This window comes from Aethalodelphis obliquidens, unplaced genomic scaffold (genome assembly GCF_003676395.1).
Source record: "Aethalodelphis obliquidens isolate GAN/ISIS:26980383/991018 unplaced genomic scaffold, ASM367639v1 scaffold35, whole genome shotgun sequence".
Classification (NCBI taxonomy): Eukaryota; Metazoa; Chordata; class Mammalia; order Artiodactyla; family Delphinidae; genus Aethalodelphis; species Aethalodelphis obliquidens.
The window spans coordinates 13,946,648-13,964,497 of record NW_020837979.1 but is presented as its reverse complement, the minus strand read 5'-3'; the positions used below and the strand labels follow the sequence as shown (position 1 = coordinate 13,964,497).

The 17,850-nt window shown below is 43.3% G+C and overlaps 1 protein-coding gene across 7 annotated transcripts in view; it reads left to right on the top strand.

The window, feature by feature from the left end:
• Positions 1 to 17,638, top strand: part of USP39 (ubiquitin specific peptidase 39) — a 30,272-nt gene extending 12,634 nt beyond the window's left edge. For all 7 annotated transcript variants that reach the window (XM_027129169.1, XM_027129174.1, XM_027129176.1 and 4 more), the window contains 8 exons: positions 54 to 279; positions 2,140 to 2,217; positions 3,114 to 3,181; positions 4,126 to 4,314; positions 9,245 to 9,387; positions 14,364 to 14,499; positions 16,202 to 16,288; positions 17,134 to 17,638. In XM_027129169.1, coding sequence (XP_026984970.1) covers positions 54 to 279; positions 2,140 to 2,217; positions 3,114 to 3,181; positions 4,126 to 4,314; positions 9,245 to 9,387; positions 14,364 to 14,499; positions 16,202 to 16,288; positions 17,134 to 17,181 — 975 coding nt within the window. In that variant the 3' untranslated portion in view covers positions 17,182 to 17,638. The remainder of the gene's footprint in view (positions 1 to 53; positions 280 to 2,139; positions 2,218 to 3,113; positions 3,182 to 4,125; positions 4,315 to 9,244; positions 9,388 to 14,363; positions 14,500 to 16,201; positions 16,289 to 17,133) is intronic.
• The last annotated feature ends 212 nt before the right edge of the window (positions 17,639 to 17,850 follow it).

The following is a 17,850-nucleotide window of genomic DNA, read 5'->3' as shown; positions in this document are numbered from 1 at the left end:
AGGGGTCCTGAAGAAAGGCTGTGGATTAATTGGAGTGTTTGTTTGATTTCCAGGCTCTGTCTAACGTTCCTCCTCTCCGAAACTACTTCCTGGAAGAAGACAATTATAAGAACATCAAGCGTCCTCCTGGGGATATCATGTTCCTGTTGGTCCAGCGTTTTGGAGAGCTGATGAGAAAGCTCTGGAACCCTCGAAATTTCAAGGCACATGTGTCTCCCCATGAGATGCTTCAAGCTGTCGTCCTTTGCAGCAAGAAGACTTTTCAGATCACCAAGCAAGGTAAGGAAGGAGTAATTCATGTTTTCTGACTTTAGGGCAACACAACTAGTTTGATGAGCACATTTACTTCCACTTTGCTGTGAACCTTACAGTAGCCGGAGCGAGTGTCCAGTGCATACTGTGGTTAGGTTCCTCACTCTTCCTTCCTCAGCCTGCCCTGCCCAGGGTCCCAAGCGATTTTAGCTGGATAGAAAGTCTGTCTGCTTTGGTGAACTAAACTCTACGACTCAGGAAAACCAGGAGGCTGGGAAAGGCACCATCCCTTATTAAGCACCTGCCACTTTTGGTTCTCATTTTGCCATGTTGCAGACTAGAATATTTTATTTTGACTATTTTTATGTCTCCAAACTCAATTAGTTATTGCCACATGAGTAGCTCTTAGTACCTGTATCTGATATGATATTCTCTAGCATCCAGGTCAGTTGATTCACCATTCACTCATGGTGCTAGTAGGTTTTAATGCTACCAGGATAAGAAACACAGTTTTTTCTTCCAGGGGCTCCTATTCTAGGGGGGAAGATAGTTATGTAGAAAGATGATTACAGGGTGTTAAGTGCTGTGATAGAGGAAGCACAACATGCTATGGGAGGGAGCACAGAGTAAGGACGCCTGTCGAGCACATGGGAGGTGGGCTGGGGGTCAGAGTGACACCTAAGTTTTAGGTAGCGGGGAGACAGGGTGGGGTTGGGCATTCCAGGTAGAGAGGACACCGGACAGGAGCATGGAGCTGCCTGGTGCAGAGAGAAGACTGCATGTGGCTGGACCCTTGGAACCAACGATGAGAGCCGAGGTGGACCAGGTGTTGGGTTTATATGCCACTATAAGGAGGCTGGATTACATCCTGATAACGGTGGGGAGTCAGTGAACGAACGCTTTTAAGTAAAGATGTGCCTTCACATCTTTGTTTTGAAAACATTCTGGCTGAGGAGTGACTTAGAAGGGAAGTTCAGTAATGGCCTTTTTTTTTTTTTTTTTTTTTTTTAAACGGTACGCGGGCCTCTCCCTGTTTTGGCCTCTCCCGTTGCGGAGCACAGGCTCCGGACGTGCAGGCTCAGCGGCCATGGCTCACGGGCCCAGCCGCTCCGCGGCACGTGGGATCCTCCTGGACCAGGGCACGAACCCGTGTCCCCTGCATCGGCAGGCGGACTCTCAACCACTGCGCCACCAGGGAAGCCCAGTAATGGCTTTTTAAATTTTTATTTTAATTTAATTTAATTTTTTTTTTTTTAAATATTTGGCCGTGCCGCATGGCTTGCGGGATCTCAGTTACCCGACCAGGGATTGAACCTGGGCCACAGCAGTGAAAGTGTCAAGTCCTAACCACTAGACCAGCAGTCCCCAACCTTTTTGGCACCAGGGAATGGTTTCGTGGAAGACAGTTTTTCCCCGGACTTGGGGGGGGGGCGGGCGGGAGGGTGGTGTGGGAGGGTTCAGGCGGTAATGGGAGCGATGGGGAGCAGCAGATGAAGCTTCCCTCGCTAGCTTGCCGCTCACCTCCTGTGGTGTGGCCCGGTTTCGAGCAGCGGTCCTCGGCCCAGGGGTTGGGGACCCCTGCACTAGACTACCGGGGAACTCCCAGTAATGGCTCTTGATGGGTGATGAGACTCAGGTTTGGAATAGAGGAGATAATCGAAGATTTTGGTTGAACCAGAGAGCCAAGGGAGAGAGTAAAGATCAGAAGACTGAGAGTTTGTCCTTCAGGAGTGCCAGCGTGTAGTGGCCAGGTAGAGGAGGATGCCCAGGGGACGGGATGGCGTGGCCGGAGAGGAAGGAGAAACACTGAGAAATGCCAACCCGCATGTGGTTTGGAATATCGTACTGTCTCCCAGCTTCGACATACCATCTTTCTTTCTTTTCCAGGGGATGGAGTCGACTTTCTCTCCTGGTTTTTGAATGCTCTACACTCAGCTCTGGGGGGCACAAAGAAGAAAAAAAAGAGTAAGTCATGTTATTTTGTGAAAGGGAGACCTTTTTTGTTTTGTTGCTTCTTTTAAAAAACGCTCTGCAGCTTCCCATCCTTTTCTTCTTACCTGTTTATCTTTTTGTGTTAGGGTGGTGTCTCTGTATATATGGGCTAAATCTTGTTCCTGAATGGTTTCCTCTCCATTTTTCTTTATTAGAATATGGTTATATCTAATGGCATTTTTAATAAGTGGAAATGGGTATATAATTGTGCTCTAGAAGTCCTGACCCAGTTTCAAGCTGGGGGGCTGGGCAGCATGCTGTAGACATGCTAGCGGTGCCGGAGCGAGGGCTTGGTGGGCGGGTTGCCTGGCTTGTAATTTGGTGGAACAAACTAAAAGCTCGTGCCTCGCCCTGAGCATGTACTTGGGGAGATGAGGCTGGCCGCTCTTTTCATTCTCAGACCTTGAGTCCCTGTGTTTCTTAGCATCCAGGTTGGCTTAGCAGTAGCTAGACATTTTTCATGAATGCCAAAAATAACTCTTAGCTTAGAGACCGCTGAACCAGGGGAATAATTTTGGAGACCTAATGCAGTTTTCTTCTTTCTGTGTTCTGATGGTGTTGGTTTCTTCATGTGGGATTGTGGCCTCGTTCTTTTTCTGTCACATAGCCCTGCCACCTCTTCAGGTATCTTCAGCCTGTGTGCCCCATCTCTCTTGGGAAGAAGATAGACATAAAATAATTATTTACACAAATACTTATATAGGTATAATTTAGTTGTATATGTTACAAAGGTTCTTCTGTGCTTAGTGAGAGCTTTGGGTCTTCTGCTGGAAGATGCTGGTTTATTTCAGAAATTTAGGAGTTAGGACTGTATTTTGGAAATGCTTTCCAAGCTGACAGAATTTGCATTTTGATTTCTGTTTGTACAGCTATTGTGACTGATGTTTTCCAGGGGTCCATGAGGATCTTCACTAAAAAGCTTCCTCATCCTGATTTGGTGAGTGGCTTGAACCGAGTTTTGGACCGATTTATATCGCCTGAGGGGATTTAGGGTTGACAGAGAGATGCTTAGATAACTGGTACAGCCTTTTTTTTTTTGTGGTACGCGGGCCTCTCACCGCTGTGGCCTCTCCCACCGCGGAGCACAGGCTCCGGACGCGCAGGCCCAGCTGGGCCTGGCTCACAGGCCCAGCCGCTCTGCGGCACGTGGGATCCTCCCAGACCAGGGCACGAACCCGTGTCCCCCGCATCGGCAGATGGACTCCCAACCACTGCGCCACCAGGGAAGCCCCGGTACAGCCTTTTGCTCCAGGAAGAGGTTCTACAGTACACCTGCCAAGTGGCACTTCCTCTAGGTTCCTGTTGCACCAGTGTGCTTCAGTTTGGGAGGTAGTGGTTGGATATAACAGTTGACCTTTGAACAACACAGGTTTGAACTGCACTGGTTCACTTATACATGGATTTTTTTTTAATACATAAAACTACTACGTTTACGTTTAGCAGTTGGTTGAATCCGAGGATGCGGAATCTGTGGATGTGGAGGGCCAACTATAGGACTTGAGCATCCGTGGATTTTGGTATCCAAGGCAGCTCCTGGAACCAACCATAGATTCCGAGGGATGACTGATTTCAGTGTTCTGGCCACTGGGTGGTGCTGGCGTGTTTTTTCCAGAAAGCTCAGATAAGCTTTCTAGATCATCTAAAAACTTTTAAAAGAGTCTGGTATTTAAATAAAATCTCTCTGAAGATGGAAGCCCGGTTTTTGCATTAATCTAAACAGGTACAACTGCACGTGAAACTGCCCAGTCTCTTGGGCACCCCTCTTGGTTCACTTCAATATTAAATGAAGTAAATGTAACAGAAACATCATTTCTTTCCATCTGTGGTGTTCTCCACTCTGCTCACACTCCTTCCCTCCTTTTGCTTCTCCCTCACTGCTAGCCAGCAGAAGAAAAAGAGCAGCTGCTCCACAATGATGAGTACCAAGAGACGATGGTGGAGTCCACGTTTATGTACCTGACGCTGGACCTTCCTACTGCCCCCCTCTACAAGGACGAGAAGGAGCAGCTCATTATCCCCCAGGTGCCGCTCTTCAACATCTTGGCCAAGTTCAACGGCATCACTGAGAAGGTAGCCCATTAGCACACCTGCCCTGCTGATACCCCGTTCTCTCTCTTGACATTTTTCTTTTTATACTTGGAAATTGCCACATGTCTATGTAGTGCGTTTATTTTAAAGGATATTGTGTTTATTGAGCCTCCCAGACTTCCTGATGTTTCACCCCCAACTCTTAACTTGAGTTACAGTGCCTCTGGGTAGTATGGAGAAAGGAAGGGGGTATTTAGGATAGTAGGAACTCACAAAAGTACGAAAGACTCCCGTCTTTTAAAAAACATGACATCAGTATTAAAGTGGAAAAAAAAACAAAACTAAAATACAATGAAAAAATTTATTCTTGTTCTACCATTGCTCTGCATCAGATTAAAGGTTTCTTTTTATCTGCTGAGTTAACCGTTTCTCGGTTTAATTCCCTTCTTCATCCTAGACAAATTTAATCCTTTTTGATTCTTTTAAACTTTTTAACTTTGGTTCTTTTTTTTTAACTTGATGCCTCATTCCAAACCCTTTCTGCTCTCTTTTTTAGCTAAGGTTCATTGGTTTTCAGATAGTAAATGCCCATTTCTCCCCACCACCCCCATTCCCTTCTCTTGCTCTCTCTCACACACGCACACGCACACGCATAGAGATAGGTAACCTAAAGTATCTAGCCTGTTTCTTAGGCTCATTTCATTCTGGGGAGGCAAAAGACCTTGGGGCTCATCTAGTTCAGTTTATTTTATTTGGTTTTAGTTTATATTGGTTTTAAATGACAGAGCTGGGGATATTTTCATCTGACTTTTTCAACTGTGCCACATGGTCCCTATTATTACTGTTTGTTCAAATTTAAGTAATATTAAGATTCCCGTGGACCCTCAGTATTGATTTAAATTTATTGTTATTATAATATTACTTAAAATAGTATAAACATCAATGTTGGTATAAGCCTTTTATACCCACAGCTTTTAAGCATATATTAAATTATAACAAACTTACACAAACAAAACTTTGAACCCAATAAAATTGGTTAATAGTGCTCTTGTAATGTGAGTTTAGCTAAAACCTTGCTGTGTGAATGTGGTACTGATGTCCAGGGTGAAATCCTTCCCCCCCGTATTTTCTCATAAATTCCAGAGAAACCTTTTCAAGTTAGGCTGTGACATCATTTAGGTGTTAAATCTGTCTATCCTTCACTACTCTGAGATAATTAAAACTAGGGCTTCTTGATGTCAACTTGTTCATAGACACAGATGTGGGCAGTGAAATCTCTTGGCATTTACTTGATTAAAAATTTTTCTTTGCTTTTAGCACAGTATTTTATTTCAGTCACGCAGAGATGAGTTACTTCATATCACCAAAAAGACATTTTTTCCAATAGTGCTTATACCCTTAGATGATCAGAAATTTACTTAAAAGAAGGTGTGGCTGTGGTATGTGTGCTAGAGCTGGAAAGTTCTTATTTCTCCAGCGCTGTCAGGTTACTCATCATGTGGCAAGGGAACTTAGTTTTTTAAAAAGTAGCAGTTCTATGGAGATACAATTCACAGCACCATATAATTAAGCGATTTAAAGTTTACAGTTCAGTGGTTTTTTCCTACATTCACAGATCTTTGCAACCACCACCAGAGTCAGCTTTAGAACATTTTCATCATCGATGTTTTTTATCGCCCTTTAGTTATCATTCCAACCCTCTTGTCTCCCCCAGCCCTAGACAACTACTAATCTACTTTCTGCCTCTGTAGATTTGCCTCTTCTGGACATTTCATATAATATGTGGTCTTTTGTGATTTGCTTCCTTCACCTAGTATATAGCGTTTTCAGGGTTCATTCATGTTGTAGCATCTATCAGTACTTCATTCCTTTTTGCAGCCAAATAACATCCCATTGTATGAATACACCACGTTTTGTTTATTCATTCATCAGCTGATGGACATCTGGAGTTGTTTTCACCTTTCTGCTGTTATGAATAATGCTACTATAAATACCAGTCTACAGGTTTTTGTGTGGACACGTTTTCATTTCTCTTGGGTGGGTATTGGGGAGTGGAATTGCTGAGTCATATGGTAACTCTTATGGTTAGCCATTTGAAGAACTGCCAGACTGTCTTCCAAAGTGGCTGCACTATGTTATGTTCCTACCACCAGTGTGTGAGTGTTCCAGTTTCTCTACATCTTCACCAATGTTTTTTTATTGTTCATCTTCTAGATTATAGGCATCCTAGTAGGTGTGAAGTGGTATCTCGTTATGGTTTTGATTTGTATTTCCCTGATGACTAATGATGTTAACCATTTTTTCATGTGCTCATTGGACATTTGCATATCATCTTTGGGGAAATGTTTATTTAGATCCTTTGTGCATTTTAAAAATTAGGTTATTTATCCATTTATTATTATTGAGTTGTAAGAATTCTGTATATGATCTAGATACCAGTCCCTTATCAAATGTATGATTTGCAAATATTTTCTCCCATTCTGTGGCTTGCATTTTCACCCTCTTGATAGTATCATTTGAGGCATAAAGTTTTAATTTTGTTGAAATACTGTCTAGTTTTTCTTTTATAGTGTGTGCTTTTGTTGTCATATGTAAGAATCCATTGTTAAATCCCAGGTCATGAAGATTTACTCTTGTGTTTTCATGTAAGACTTTTGTAGTTTTAGCTCGTAACATTTCAGGGCTTTAATTCATTTTAAGTAAAGTTTAGTATATGGTATAAAGTACAAGGTCCAACTTTATTCTTCTGCATATGACTGACTGTCTAGTTGTCCTAGTACTATTTGTTGAAAAGACTATTCTTTTCGCATTGAATGGTCTTGGCACCCTTGTTGAAAAATCATTTGACCATAGACACATGGGTTTATTTCCGGACTCTCAATTTTATTCCGTTGACGTATATGTCAGGACCAGAGTCTTGGTTATTACTGCTTTGTAGTTAGTTTTGAAATCAGAAACTGTGAATCCTCCGACTTTGTTCTTTTTCAAGATAGTTCTGGCTGTTTTGGGTTCCTTGCAATTCCTTGCACATTCAGATTTGAGGCTCAGCTTGTGGATTTCTACAAAGAAGCTAGCTGGCATTCTGACAGGGATTGTGTTGAATCTGTAGATTAGTTTGACAATTATTGCCATCTTAATAATAGAAGTCTTCTGATTCATAAACATGGGGTGTTTTTCTATTTATTTATCTTCTTTAATTTCTTTCAACAATGTTTTATAGTTTTCAGAGTATGTTTTGAACTTCTTTTGAGTTTATTCCTAAATATTTTATTCTTTTTGATGCCATTATAAATGGAGTTGTTTTCTTAAGTTTAGTTTTGGATTGTTAATTGCATGTGTGTAGAAATACAGTTGATTTTTGTATATTGATTTTGTATCCTGCAACCTTGCCAGACTTTTAAAGTGGATTTCTTAGGATTTTCCACATACAAGATCATGTCATCTGCAAACAGAGATAGTTTTATTTCTTCCTTTCCAATCTGGATGCTTCTTATTTACTTATTCACGTTTTATTGCCTAATTGCTGTGGCTGGAACCTCTAGTACAGTGTTGAATAGAAGTGGTAAATGCAGACATCCTGATGTCGTACCTGATCTTAAGGGAGCGCATCCAGGCTTTCACCAGTAAGTATGATGTTAGCTGTGGATTTTTCATAGATACCCTTTATCAGGTTGAGGAAGTTCTTCCTATCTGTAGTTTATTGAGTGTTTTTCTCATGATAAGGTGTTGGATTTTGTCAAATGCTTTTTTGTGTCTAATGGGATGATTGTATGGTTTTCGGTTATTCCTATTTATTGCTTTATTACTTTATTAACATGAAATGGTACATTACATTAATTGATTTTTGGATGTTAAGCTACCTTTGTATTCCTGGATAAGTCATACTTGGTCATGTATAATTGGTGTATAAGTCTTTGTTGTTGTTTATGTTGGAATTGGTTTGCTAGTATTTTGTTGAGGATTTTGGCGTCCATGTTCATAGAAATATTGATCTGTAGTTGTCTTTTCTTGTGATGTGACTCTCTAGAGAGTGATGGTCTCATTGGTATTTCCTCTCTGATTATGATTAGTTTTTCATTCCTATCTCAGTTTTTACTGTGCTACATTGTGTTTGTGTTAAGGAAAAGTAAATATATGTTCACTAGTTTTTAAGCCTCTTGGGCTGAGGAGAATGTCCTGGGCCCCCACCACTCCATCCCCTCAAACGTGCTGAGTGAGGCCTCAGTGAGTGTTGCCCAACAGATTGCACTTGACCCACCAGTCTCGGGGCCTTTGAGGAGGAAGGAACGTGGGATGTCAGTTGACAGCTCTGCTGGAAAACCCTCAGTGATGAGGGGCTCCTCGCTGCCTCCTAAGTGCCTGTTGCACCGTGCATGCGTCTAGTGGTCAGGAAGCTCTTCTTTATTTTGAATTAAGTGAGACTCTCATGGTTTTTAAATTCTGAGCTTTTAACAAATCCTCTTTTTCACTTGACATTTTTGTTTTCCTTATAGAAAGGAATATCCATACTGTGGTTGGAGTTCAACAGTATGATTGTGTGCTGGTTGAAGTGCAGCCCACAGTTGAGGTATTTTAGCCGTAGCTAAACAGCTATTCCTCAGCCTTGTAGGTGGTTTCTGGAATCAGGTGTCTTCTGAATTCTACATGTAAGGCAAAATTATATTAAAAAACCCCAAACAAGGGCTTCCCTGGTGGCGCAGTGGTTGAGAGTCCACTTGCTAATGCAGGGGACGCGGGTTCATGCCCCGGTCTGGGAAGATCCCACATGCCGCGGAGGAGCCGCGCCCGTGAGCCATGGCCGCTGAGCCTGCGTGGCCGGAGCCTGTGCTCCGCAACGGGAGAGGCCACAACAGTGAGAGGCCCGCGTATCACAAAAAATAAAAACAAAAAACAAACAAACAAAAAACCCCAAACAAGCCAGAACAAAACTCATGTCCCTGCTCTAATTTGATAATTTTTTTTCTTTCTCTAGGAATATAAGACTTACAAGGAGAACTTTCTGAAGCGCTTCCAGCTCACCAAGCTGCCTCCATATTTAATCTTTTGTATTAAGAGATTCACTAAGAACAATTTCTTTGTGGAGAAGAATCCGACTATTGTCAACTTCCCTATTACGTGAGTGTTCCCCTCCTTCACTTCCTCTTAGCGGGCATGAGCTTGAATTTCTTTTTATATCTTTGTGCCACTCTTAGTTTTGGACTGTCTTAGTTGGAGATTGCAAGGCACCTACCTACACTACATAAGTTAAGGGTTTTTATTGGAAGGATAGAGATATTTTAGGGGCCTCAAAGATGGATATTTCCCTGCAGGCAGTTCCTTTTTTCTTCTCTCCTGTTGCTTGCTGGGAATTGTAGTCTTTCAGTAAAGGGAAAAACAGTTGGTAAAAGTAGGGTAGGACAGGTAGGATTCTCCTGGCTTTGAAGATAATCCTGAGCAGTTAGTCTGTCCATCTGTTTTCTGGTCATTGCATCTTGTATGCTATAGTTAAGGATGGACAGTGGGGATGACTCTAGATTTGTCTTGCTTTCTTGGGGCCCTACTACCTTATTTCTTCCCTAGAGGATAAAGTCTGAAATGTGTTCAGTTTCTCCCTATTGATGAGGACGTTATACATTTTGATGTATAGTCTTATTTTTAATTGACCACGTAGTTGTCTTTTTGCAGACATCTGTGAGTGTTCTAATGGGACATTTGGAGGAGTTGCAGAAGGCTCCTGCAAGACCCTTTTGGAGGTAGACAGTTGGTTTCCAGTTCTCAAGAGACATGGTTTTCCCCACTCTGAAGATGATCTCTCTGAGAACATGGAGAAGCCTGGTGGCAGGGCTGGCAGGAAGAAATGTGGGTCTGTGTGTGGGCTTTTAGATAAGGTAAGAGCGGAGCCCTAAGGTGGTTTCTTACTGAGAACGATTTGGATGGATGGATGATAGGATTACCGTGCTGTAATAGCTCAGAAGTGTGGTGTTTTTAAACCTTAGAAAGTAGTTGGGAGCTGTAAGGGGCAAATGTTCATCTTCTTCTCTTGTCTTTCTACCTCCATTGCTTCCATTTTCCAGATGTCCAGACTGCTCCAGGACTGCCAGTGTTCTCCTTTGAAAATAGTACCGTTTTTTTTTTTTTAAATAAATTTATTTATTTTATTTATTTATTTTTGGCTGCGTTAGGTCTTCGTTGCTGCGCGCAGGCTTTCTCCAGTTGCAGCGAGCGGGGGCTACTCTTCTTTGCGGTCACGTGCTTCTCATTGCGGTGGCTTCTCTTGTTGTGGAGCACGGGCTCTAGGCGCGCAGGTTTCAGTAGTTGTGGCGCTTGGGCTTAGTTGCTCTGCGGCATGTGGCATCTTCCCGGACCAGGGATCGAACCCGTGTCCCCTGTATTGGCAGGTGGATTCTTAACCATTGCTCCACCAGCGAAGTCCCAGTACCGGTTCTTAATTCTGTGTAGTGTTTAAGAGGGTAGTAACTAATATTAAAGAAGTCAGAGTTCTGTGCTGTCCTAGCCATGTGGCCTTGGGCAGGTCATTTGCATATTCTCTCCTGGATTAAATGAGAAGCTTGGACTAGATGAGCCCTAGGGGTCCTTCCAGGTGTAACATTTGTGTGTGTGTGTGTGTGTGTGTGTGGTACGCGGGCCTCTCACTGTTGTGGCCTCTCCCGTTGCGGAGCACAGGCTCCGGACGCGCAGGCTTAGCGGCCATGGCTCACAGGCCCAGCTGCTCCACGGCATGTGGGATCTTCCCAGACCAGGGCACGAACCCGTGTCCCCTGCATCGGCAGGCGGACTCTCAACCACTGCGCCACCAGGGAAGCCCCAGGTGTAACATTTTATTGTTTCTGGTTCCATCATCAGCAGGACTCTAACAGTGGGGGTTGAGGAGAGAAAACCTTTGTAGTTAGGATTACAGGAGAACTTCTTTTTCTCTTTTCACACACTTTTCATCCTGTTCTTCTCTAGTATTGTGTTTGTGTGACAAGTAGAATGAAATCGGGGCACATGAAGGTCAGCTCTCTGCCAACTTGCGTAAGACCACAGAGGGACTTTCCTTGAAAGTCTGTGTATCAGGGTTTTAGTTCAGAACTGGGCTTCTGTGAATTGCCACAGTCACCAGTTTGTTCCTGGAAGGAAGGAGCACTCTTGACTCCAGGGCAGCTCCAGAGGAAGGACTATGTGTTGGTGGTAGTTCCTGCTCAGTCACCACAGAAATTTCCTTACCTCGGCAGTTCTTTTATATTGGACCTGTAGTATGTTTATTTTGCCACCAGTTGCATTTGGATTTTTGGTAACTGACTTCAGTAGTTTGTCTTTCAGAAAGCTTTGGAGAAGTTGAGAAAAAGGTTACTTCTCAACCAGTCAGCCTTTTAGAGAACATCAAACTGTGTGATTGATTCTGGAAACCTGTACTTTAATTACTTTGTGCACTGTCATTACTTTTAGACTAATATGGTTCTAGGTTAGCCAAGGTCCCCGCTTCTTGAAGAGGACCCTTATCAGACCTAATTCTTTTCCTGTGTTTTACTCATAACACATCTTCTTTTTACCAGAGATTGATTCAGACTTGCAGGGATCAGGACCCTCTGCTCATTTGGAGGTAGGGTTTCTGGAGCACAGGTTTCAAGTTTCACTTCCAGCTACTTAGGTGGGCTCAAAATTGGACTGTTCTGATTGGCGGATGAGTATGGTTTGCTCCGTTGACTGTTTTCTAAAACAAATGATTTAACATGTATTTATTCCCTTTTGTCACTTAAACAGTTTCGTTTCAGTCATGGAAACTTGAGTATAAATACTTCTGAGATTTCTCTAGGACTCATTCAGAGAAGTCTGAACAGCTGTTGTTAAAGCTGAGAAAACCATACAAGAAGTCAGTTTTTGGCAGCCGGGAGGCATTTCTAGAGCTCACATGGGTTTCCTCAGACTCATATCTAAATTTTATTTTACCAGTGACTGTTTAGGGAATTCCGTGGTAGTCCAGTGGTTAGGACTCAGCGCTCTCACTGCCGGGGCCCGGGTTTTACCCTTGGTGGGGGAGCCAGCATCCCGCAAGCTGAGTGGCCAAAACAAAACAAAACACCCAACAAAAAGCAGCAACGACTCTTTGATCTATATGGGACACTGTCAGTCTCTAGAAATAAATAGCTATCATGAACACATAGAAAGGTACATAGTATAGTTAGGACAAAGATGTTTATTAATACATGGTTTGCATTGAAAACTTTTTGTATTTTTGGAGAGATAATATATTCATAGTCTAAAGTTCAAAAGGAGATACATATCTGGAAGTGACCACTGGATGTGACTGCTATTAGCATTTATTGTAAATCCTTCCAGAGATGACATTACTGTGTTTTGTGTTTTGAGTGGTAGCACATCAGCCAGTTCTACAGCGATTAGAAATAGGATATAATCTCTCTTATTCTACATTGTATTTAAATTTTTATAAATATTTGTAGGCTACAGAAGGTTATATTTTTCCTGAAAATAGTGTAGTTAGAATTCTCTTAATATTCATGTTAACGGTCAATCTACTTCCCTATTTAGCTATTCGAGAGATCTTAGTAATTGTCATCAGAGTCTTCACAGTAAGCATTTATTATAGCTCTTGACTTCTTAATAACCGGTGTACATGTATATACTTCAGCTGACAGAATTCAACAAATAAAACACAAAAGCAGGTTTTATTCTAAGTACAAGAATGCTTCTCTATATTTTAAAAAATGAATGTTCAGGTGTTAAAAATAAATTTTATATTTCTAAGTCCCAGTTGAAGGAACCTAGTCAGTAGTCTCTTTTGGCAACCAGAACTGAGAAATTTGGAAGCTGTGGGGTAGCCAGTGTGGGTTCCATAAAGGAAAGAAAGCTGGGTGGGAAAAGAGTAAAGCTGATGTCAAAGCAGAAAAGAGGGCAGGTGCCTCTCGGATCTTGCTGCCTCTCCAGTGCTTGGTTTCAGCTGCATTTCCTAGTCTGAAACCCTTGAATAAATACCCCTTTTGTGCTTAAGCTACTTAGGGTGGATTTTTGTTACTTGTAACCTTTTGCTTATTTAACTAAAAGAAAAACAAATAAGGTTCCAGAAGATCAAAGAAAAAAATAAATCGGATTGATCTGCCTGGTTTGCCATATTGAAATTGTTACAGTGATTATATACAGTGACAACCCACATGATCAGACTTTCATAGCCTAAGGCCAGAGACCAGGTGTCCCCTTGACACTGCAGCTGCAGCGGATTCCCAGATAGGGCAGAGGGTGGGACGGTTACACGTGTTCTCATCTCAGAGGAGAAGGTGGCACTCATTCTCACAGAGGAGCCCTAGGTTACGTCACCTGCTTAAACTCAAACACAGCTCTGAGGTGGCAGAGCCCCGATTCCAGATCAGATCTGAATGACTCCAGGCCCTGCACTTTTGACTGCTAGGCTTTTTTTTTAGATTTTTAAAGAAATTTATTATTTATTGATTGGTTTATTTATTTATTTTGGCTGCACCGGGTCTTAATTGCGGCACATGGGATCTTTGTTGCGGCACGCGGACTCTTAGTTGCAGCACGCATGCAGGATCTAGCTCCCCAACCAGGGATCGAACCTGGACCCCCTGCATTGGGAGCGTGGAGTCTTACCCATTGGACCACCAGAGAAGTTCCTAAGCATGCTTTTATTTTTTTCTTTTTATTTATTTATTTTTTTAACATCTTTATCGGAGTATAATTGCTTTGCAATGGTGTGTTAGTTTCTGCCTTACAACAAAGTGAACCAGCTATACGCATACATATATCCGCATATCTCCTCCCTTTTGCATCTCCCTCCCACCCTCCCTATCCCACCCTTCTAGGTGGTCACAAAGCACTGAGCTGATCTCCCTGTCCTAAGCATGCTTTTAAAGTGTGCTTTTCCCATAGAGCCAGTCTTTCCAGTGTGACTCATTTTTATGGCAGATTATATGAATTTCCACAAACCTGGGCTCCCATGGCTCTTCAAGCCCACCTAGATACAGGGTCCTGAAATAGGGTTCCAGAGCTTCATGGTCCATTTGGGTAAGACAGTTAACCTCTACAGGGCTAACCTAGTAGGCTTTGTCTGATCTTCACTTTATTTTCATCATCATCAGAAATGTGGATCTGAGAGAGTACTTGTCTGAAGAAGTACAGGCGGTGCACAAGAATACCACCTACGACCTCATCGCCAACATTGTACACGACGGCAAGCCCTCTGAGGGCTCCTACCGGATTCATGTGCTTCATCATGTGAGTGGGGCTGACTTCTCATGGTGGCCGTGGCAGGAGCAGGTGGTGTTCCTTTGGCACTTCAGAGGGCGCTCCTTTCAGTTTGCTCTTTCTTATCCTTGACCTTGGGATTCTGCAAGTAATAGAGGTGACAGTGGTCAGTTTAAGGCAACGGTTCTCAATTTTGGCTGCACGTGGGACTCCCCTGTGGGCAGATTTTAGACTCCTGACACCTGGGCCACCCCAGGCCAGTTACACGAGAACAACATAATTTGTGCCTGTTGGTTTTCAACTGGGCAGAGGCCAGGGATGCTGCTAAATAATCTTACAGTGCACAGGCTGCCTGCGCAGCAAAGAATTTTCTGGCCCAAAGTGTCAGAGTTAAGACTGCGTTAGATTATCTGGAGGTGGGAACCAGGCATCATGATGTTTTAAAGTTCCCAGGAGATTTCCAGTGTGCAGCCAAGATTGACAAGCGCTGTCCTAGACTAGAGCCTTACCACCTAGCGTGGAATCCTAACCAGCGGCACTGACATCATATAAGAACTCGTTACAAATCGCAGAGTCTCAGACCCCTCCCACACCTCCTGAATCACAGTCTACATGTTAACAAGACCCTCTGATTGGTATGAAATTAAAGTTTACAAAGCACTGGTGTGTAGGTTCCCTTTCAGCTAAAAAAATTTTGTGAATTTGCTGAAAATGGCTGAAACGCGCTTAAGATATATTTGGTATCACACAGATTACTAGCACAGATTGTTCTAATTTGATTAGTCTTCTGGGGCCGTGGGTTTAATAATAACTAGCTCTGTCCATCAAGCGCTTTGCTATGTGCTAGACAGTATGCCACGTGCTCATGGATGTTCATCTCGTTTATATCCTTAAAACACACTTTCAAGATAGGTGTTAATACCGTCTTTTTACAAGTGAGGAACCTAGGGTCAGAGTTTGAATAATTTATCTGAAGTCAGTAGAATTGGGATTTGAACCTAGATATTTGGTTTTACCGGGAATAGGGACTTGATTATGTGATCCTGAGCTTTTGTTGTGTCTCCTGTTCTGAACTACTGGAATACCCAGAATACCTGGAGTGTATCTGTCTTTGGCGTTTCGTAGAAGTTGGGATGGGTGGGGCTGGTGAGCTTCCAGAGGTGCCTCTGCCATAATCCAGAACCCTCTTTCCCCCCTTGTTTATGGAAGCATGAAGGAAGGTAGGTTTTGCTGTATTTGCAGCACTGTTTTTTTAGGCCAAAGGAAACAGGTTAGTATGGTGGACAGTGTCCACCAAGGACACTTTTTCTTGACTAACTTGCTGTGTCCTCTGGGACGGGGGTGGGAACGTCCACTTTGGGTTAACACTGCACCTCCTAAGTCAGTGTGTCTATTCCGTCACTTCTGAGCAGCAGGGAGACATCTTAGGTGAGGAGTAGAGGGCTTCCTCTTCTTTCTCTTTATTGTCCTTAAAAGGCGTACAGTGTTTGAGACTCCATTGTACTTCAAGGAGTCCTCAGCAGGAATTGAGTTTGCCAAGATGAACACCCTAAAAAGTCTTTAAATTGAATGATGCCCGGCAGAGGCCGTGCACCCTTTTACGTACAGCTCTTGCTGGGTGTTGGTCTAGTGACTATTCTGATTTTTCTAGCTTTTCAGCTGTGATCCCTTCCCTCTCATACCCTTTCAGTTTCAGAGAGCAGACTAACCCAGCCCTTCGTACTCTCTGCAGGGGACAGGCAAATGGTATGAATTACAAGACCTCCAGGTGACTGACATCCTTCCCCAGATGATCACTCTGTCGGAGGCTTACATTCAGGTGGGTTGGCCGCAGACTCCAACGAGCACCGAGGAGATGGAGCGTGGGTCCAGTGAGAGCAGTGATGTAGGTGAAGGCATGGAATGGGATTGAGTTAGGTTGGGTGCCTTTTGACATGCACCGGGGAGTGTGGTGGGACGAGATTATATGGCCCTTGAAGCCCAGGAGTGACCTTCAGGGAAGAGAAGGGTGGAGAAGCAGGGAAGAGTGATGAGTGAGCAAGGAAGTTCTGCTTACGGTGAGCCAGGTTAGTTTTGCGAGTGTGTGGTCTGGTTTCAAGGAGGAAGAGCCCAGAACCATCCGGGCCGCCAGCTAGGAGTTGTCTCTGAAGCTTCCCCAGTCCCCCGGGCAAAGTCAGCACTCTTCGTGACCCCACCGCACCGTCTCCTGTCTTCGTGGAGCACCAGCTGGACTAGTGTAACTGTCCTCTCCACTGGGTCGGGAGGTCATGGAGTAGAGTATCTCTGTCTTCTTTTTCTAACTGTCCTAGTACCTGCAGAGAAGGAAGACTGAGGCTAAGAAGATGCTATAGCTTTGTAAAAAAGGAGGGAGACGCTGCTCGTTCCAGAGATAGCTCTTTCCTTGGTGACTTTGTCTAAAGTGGCAGGTCTGATTATGAGTCACTTTTTAGAAAAGGAGTTTGGAATGGGAAGAGAAGGATGGGTAGAAAAGTGATAGTTGAATGAAGGAATTTTCTGAAAGATTATGAGTTAGTTTCAGGGGACTTAACAAATACACAAGTGGGGTGATAGTTTGTCCATTGCCTAGCGCAGGTTTAGGTACTTGATAAATATTTGTGGATTGAATGCCAGCTCCTAAATATCTATTGTATTCATTTCTCACAGATTTGGAAGAGGCGAGATAACGATGAAACCAACCAGCAGGGGGCTTGAAGGAGGCATCTAGAGCTTTGCTCCCAGGGGGCTTTGGCTGAAGATGGAAATACGAATACTGAGCACAGGCTGATGGCCCAGCCCCTGAGCCAGCCCAGGTTTTCTGTGTCCTCGTTCACACCAGAGCATCCCCGGTCCTTCTGCCTAGGATGGCTCTGTGCTGTCACTCAGCTGGTCTTTGATCAATTGATTGTAGATGGCTGCTCCTTTCTCCTTCCTGTCTATCTCCCTTCTAGCAGGCCAGGACTCTCTTACAGATGTATGTAATTTATTTCTGAATAGCTGGGAGTAGCTGAAGGACAAGATAGTTTTCTTCTATGCATCAAAGCCTCAAGATTATAGGAATTAGAGCTTGAAACCAGTAACACCCTTCTTCCATCATAGGTAGATAGTTTTCCTGTAGTTCTCTTCATTTCTTTGTGTTTTGGGATGGATTAAATATTTTCCTGTTTTTAAACCAGCCTCTTGTTTCATATCCTTCCCTTAGACTGCTGCCTAAGGGGAGGATTTAAAAAAAAAAAAAATCCTCACAAACTGTCTACCCTATAGTCTTTTATCTGGTGGACATCATGCTTGTCTCTTCCTGTCAGCCTGTGGGTGGTGTGTCAGTTTAGGATGCATTTATCTCTAAGTAACAAAATATCTGACTGAAAGAGATAAATTTTTATT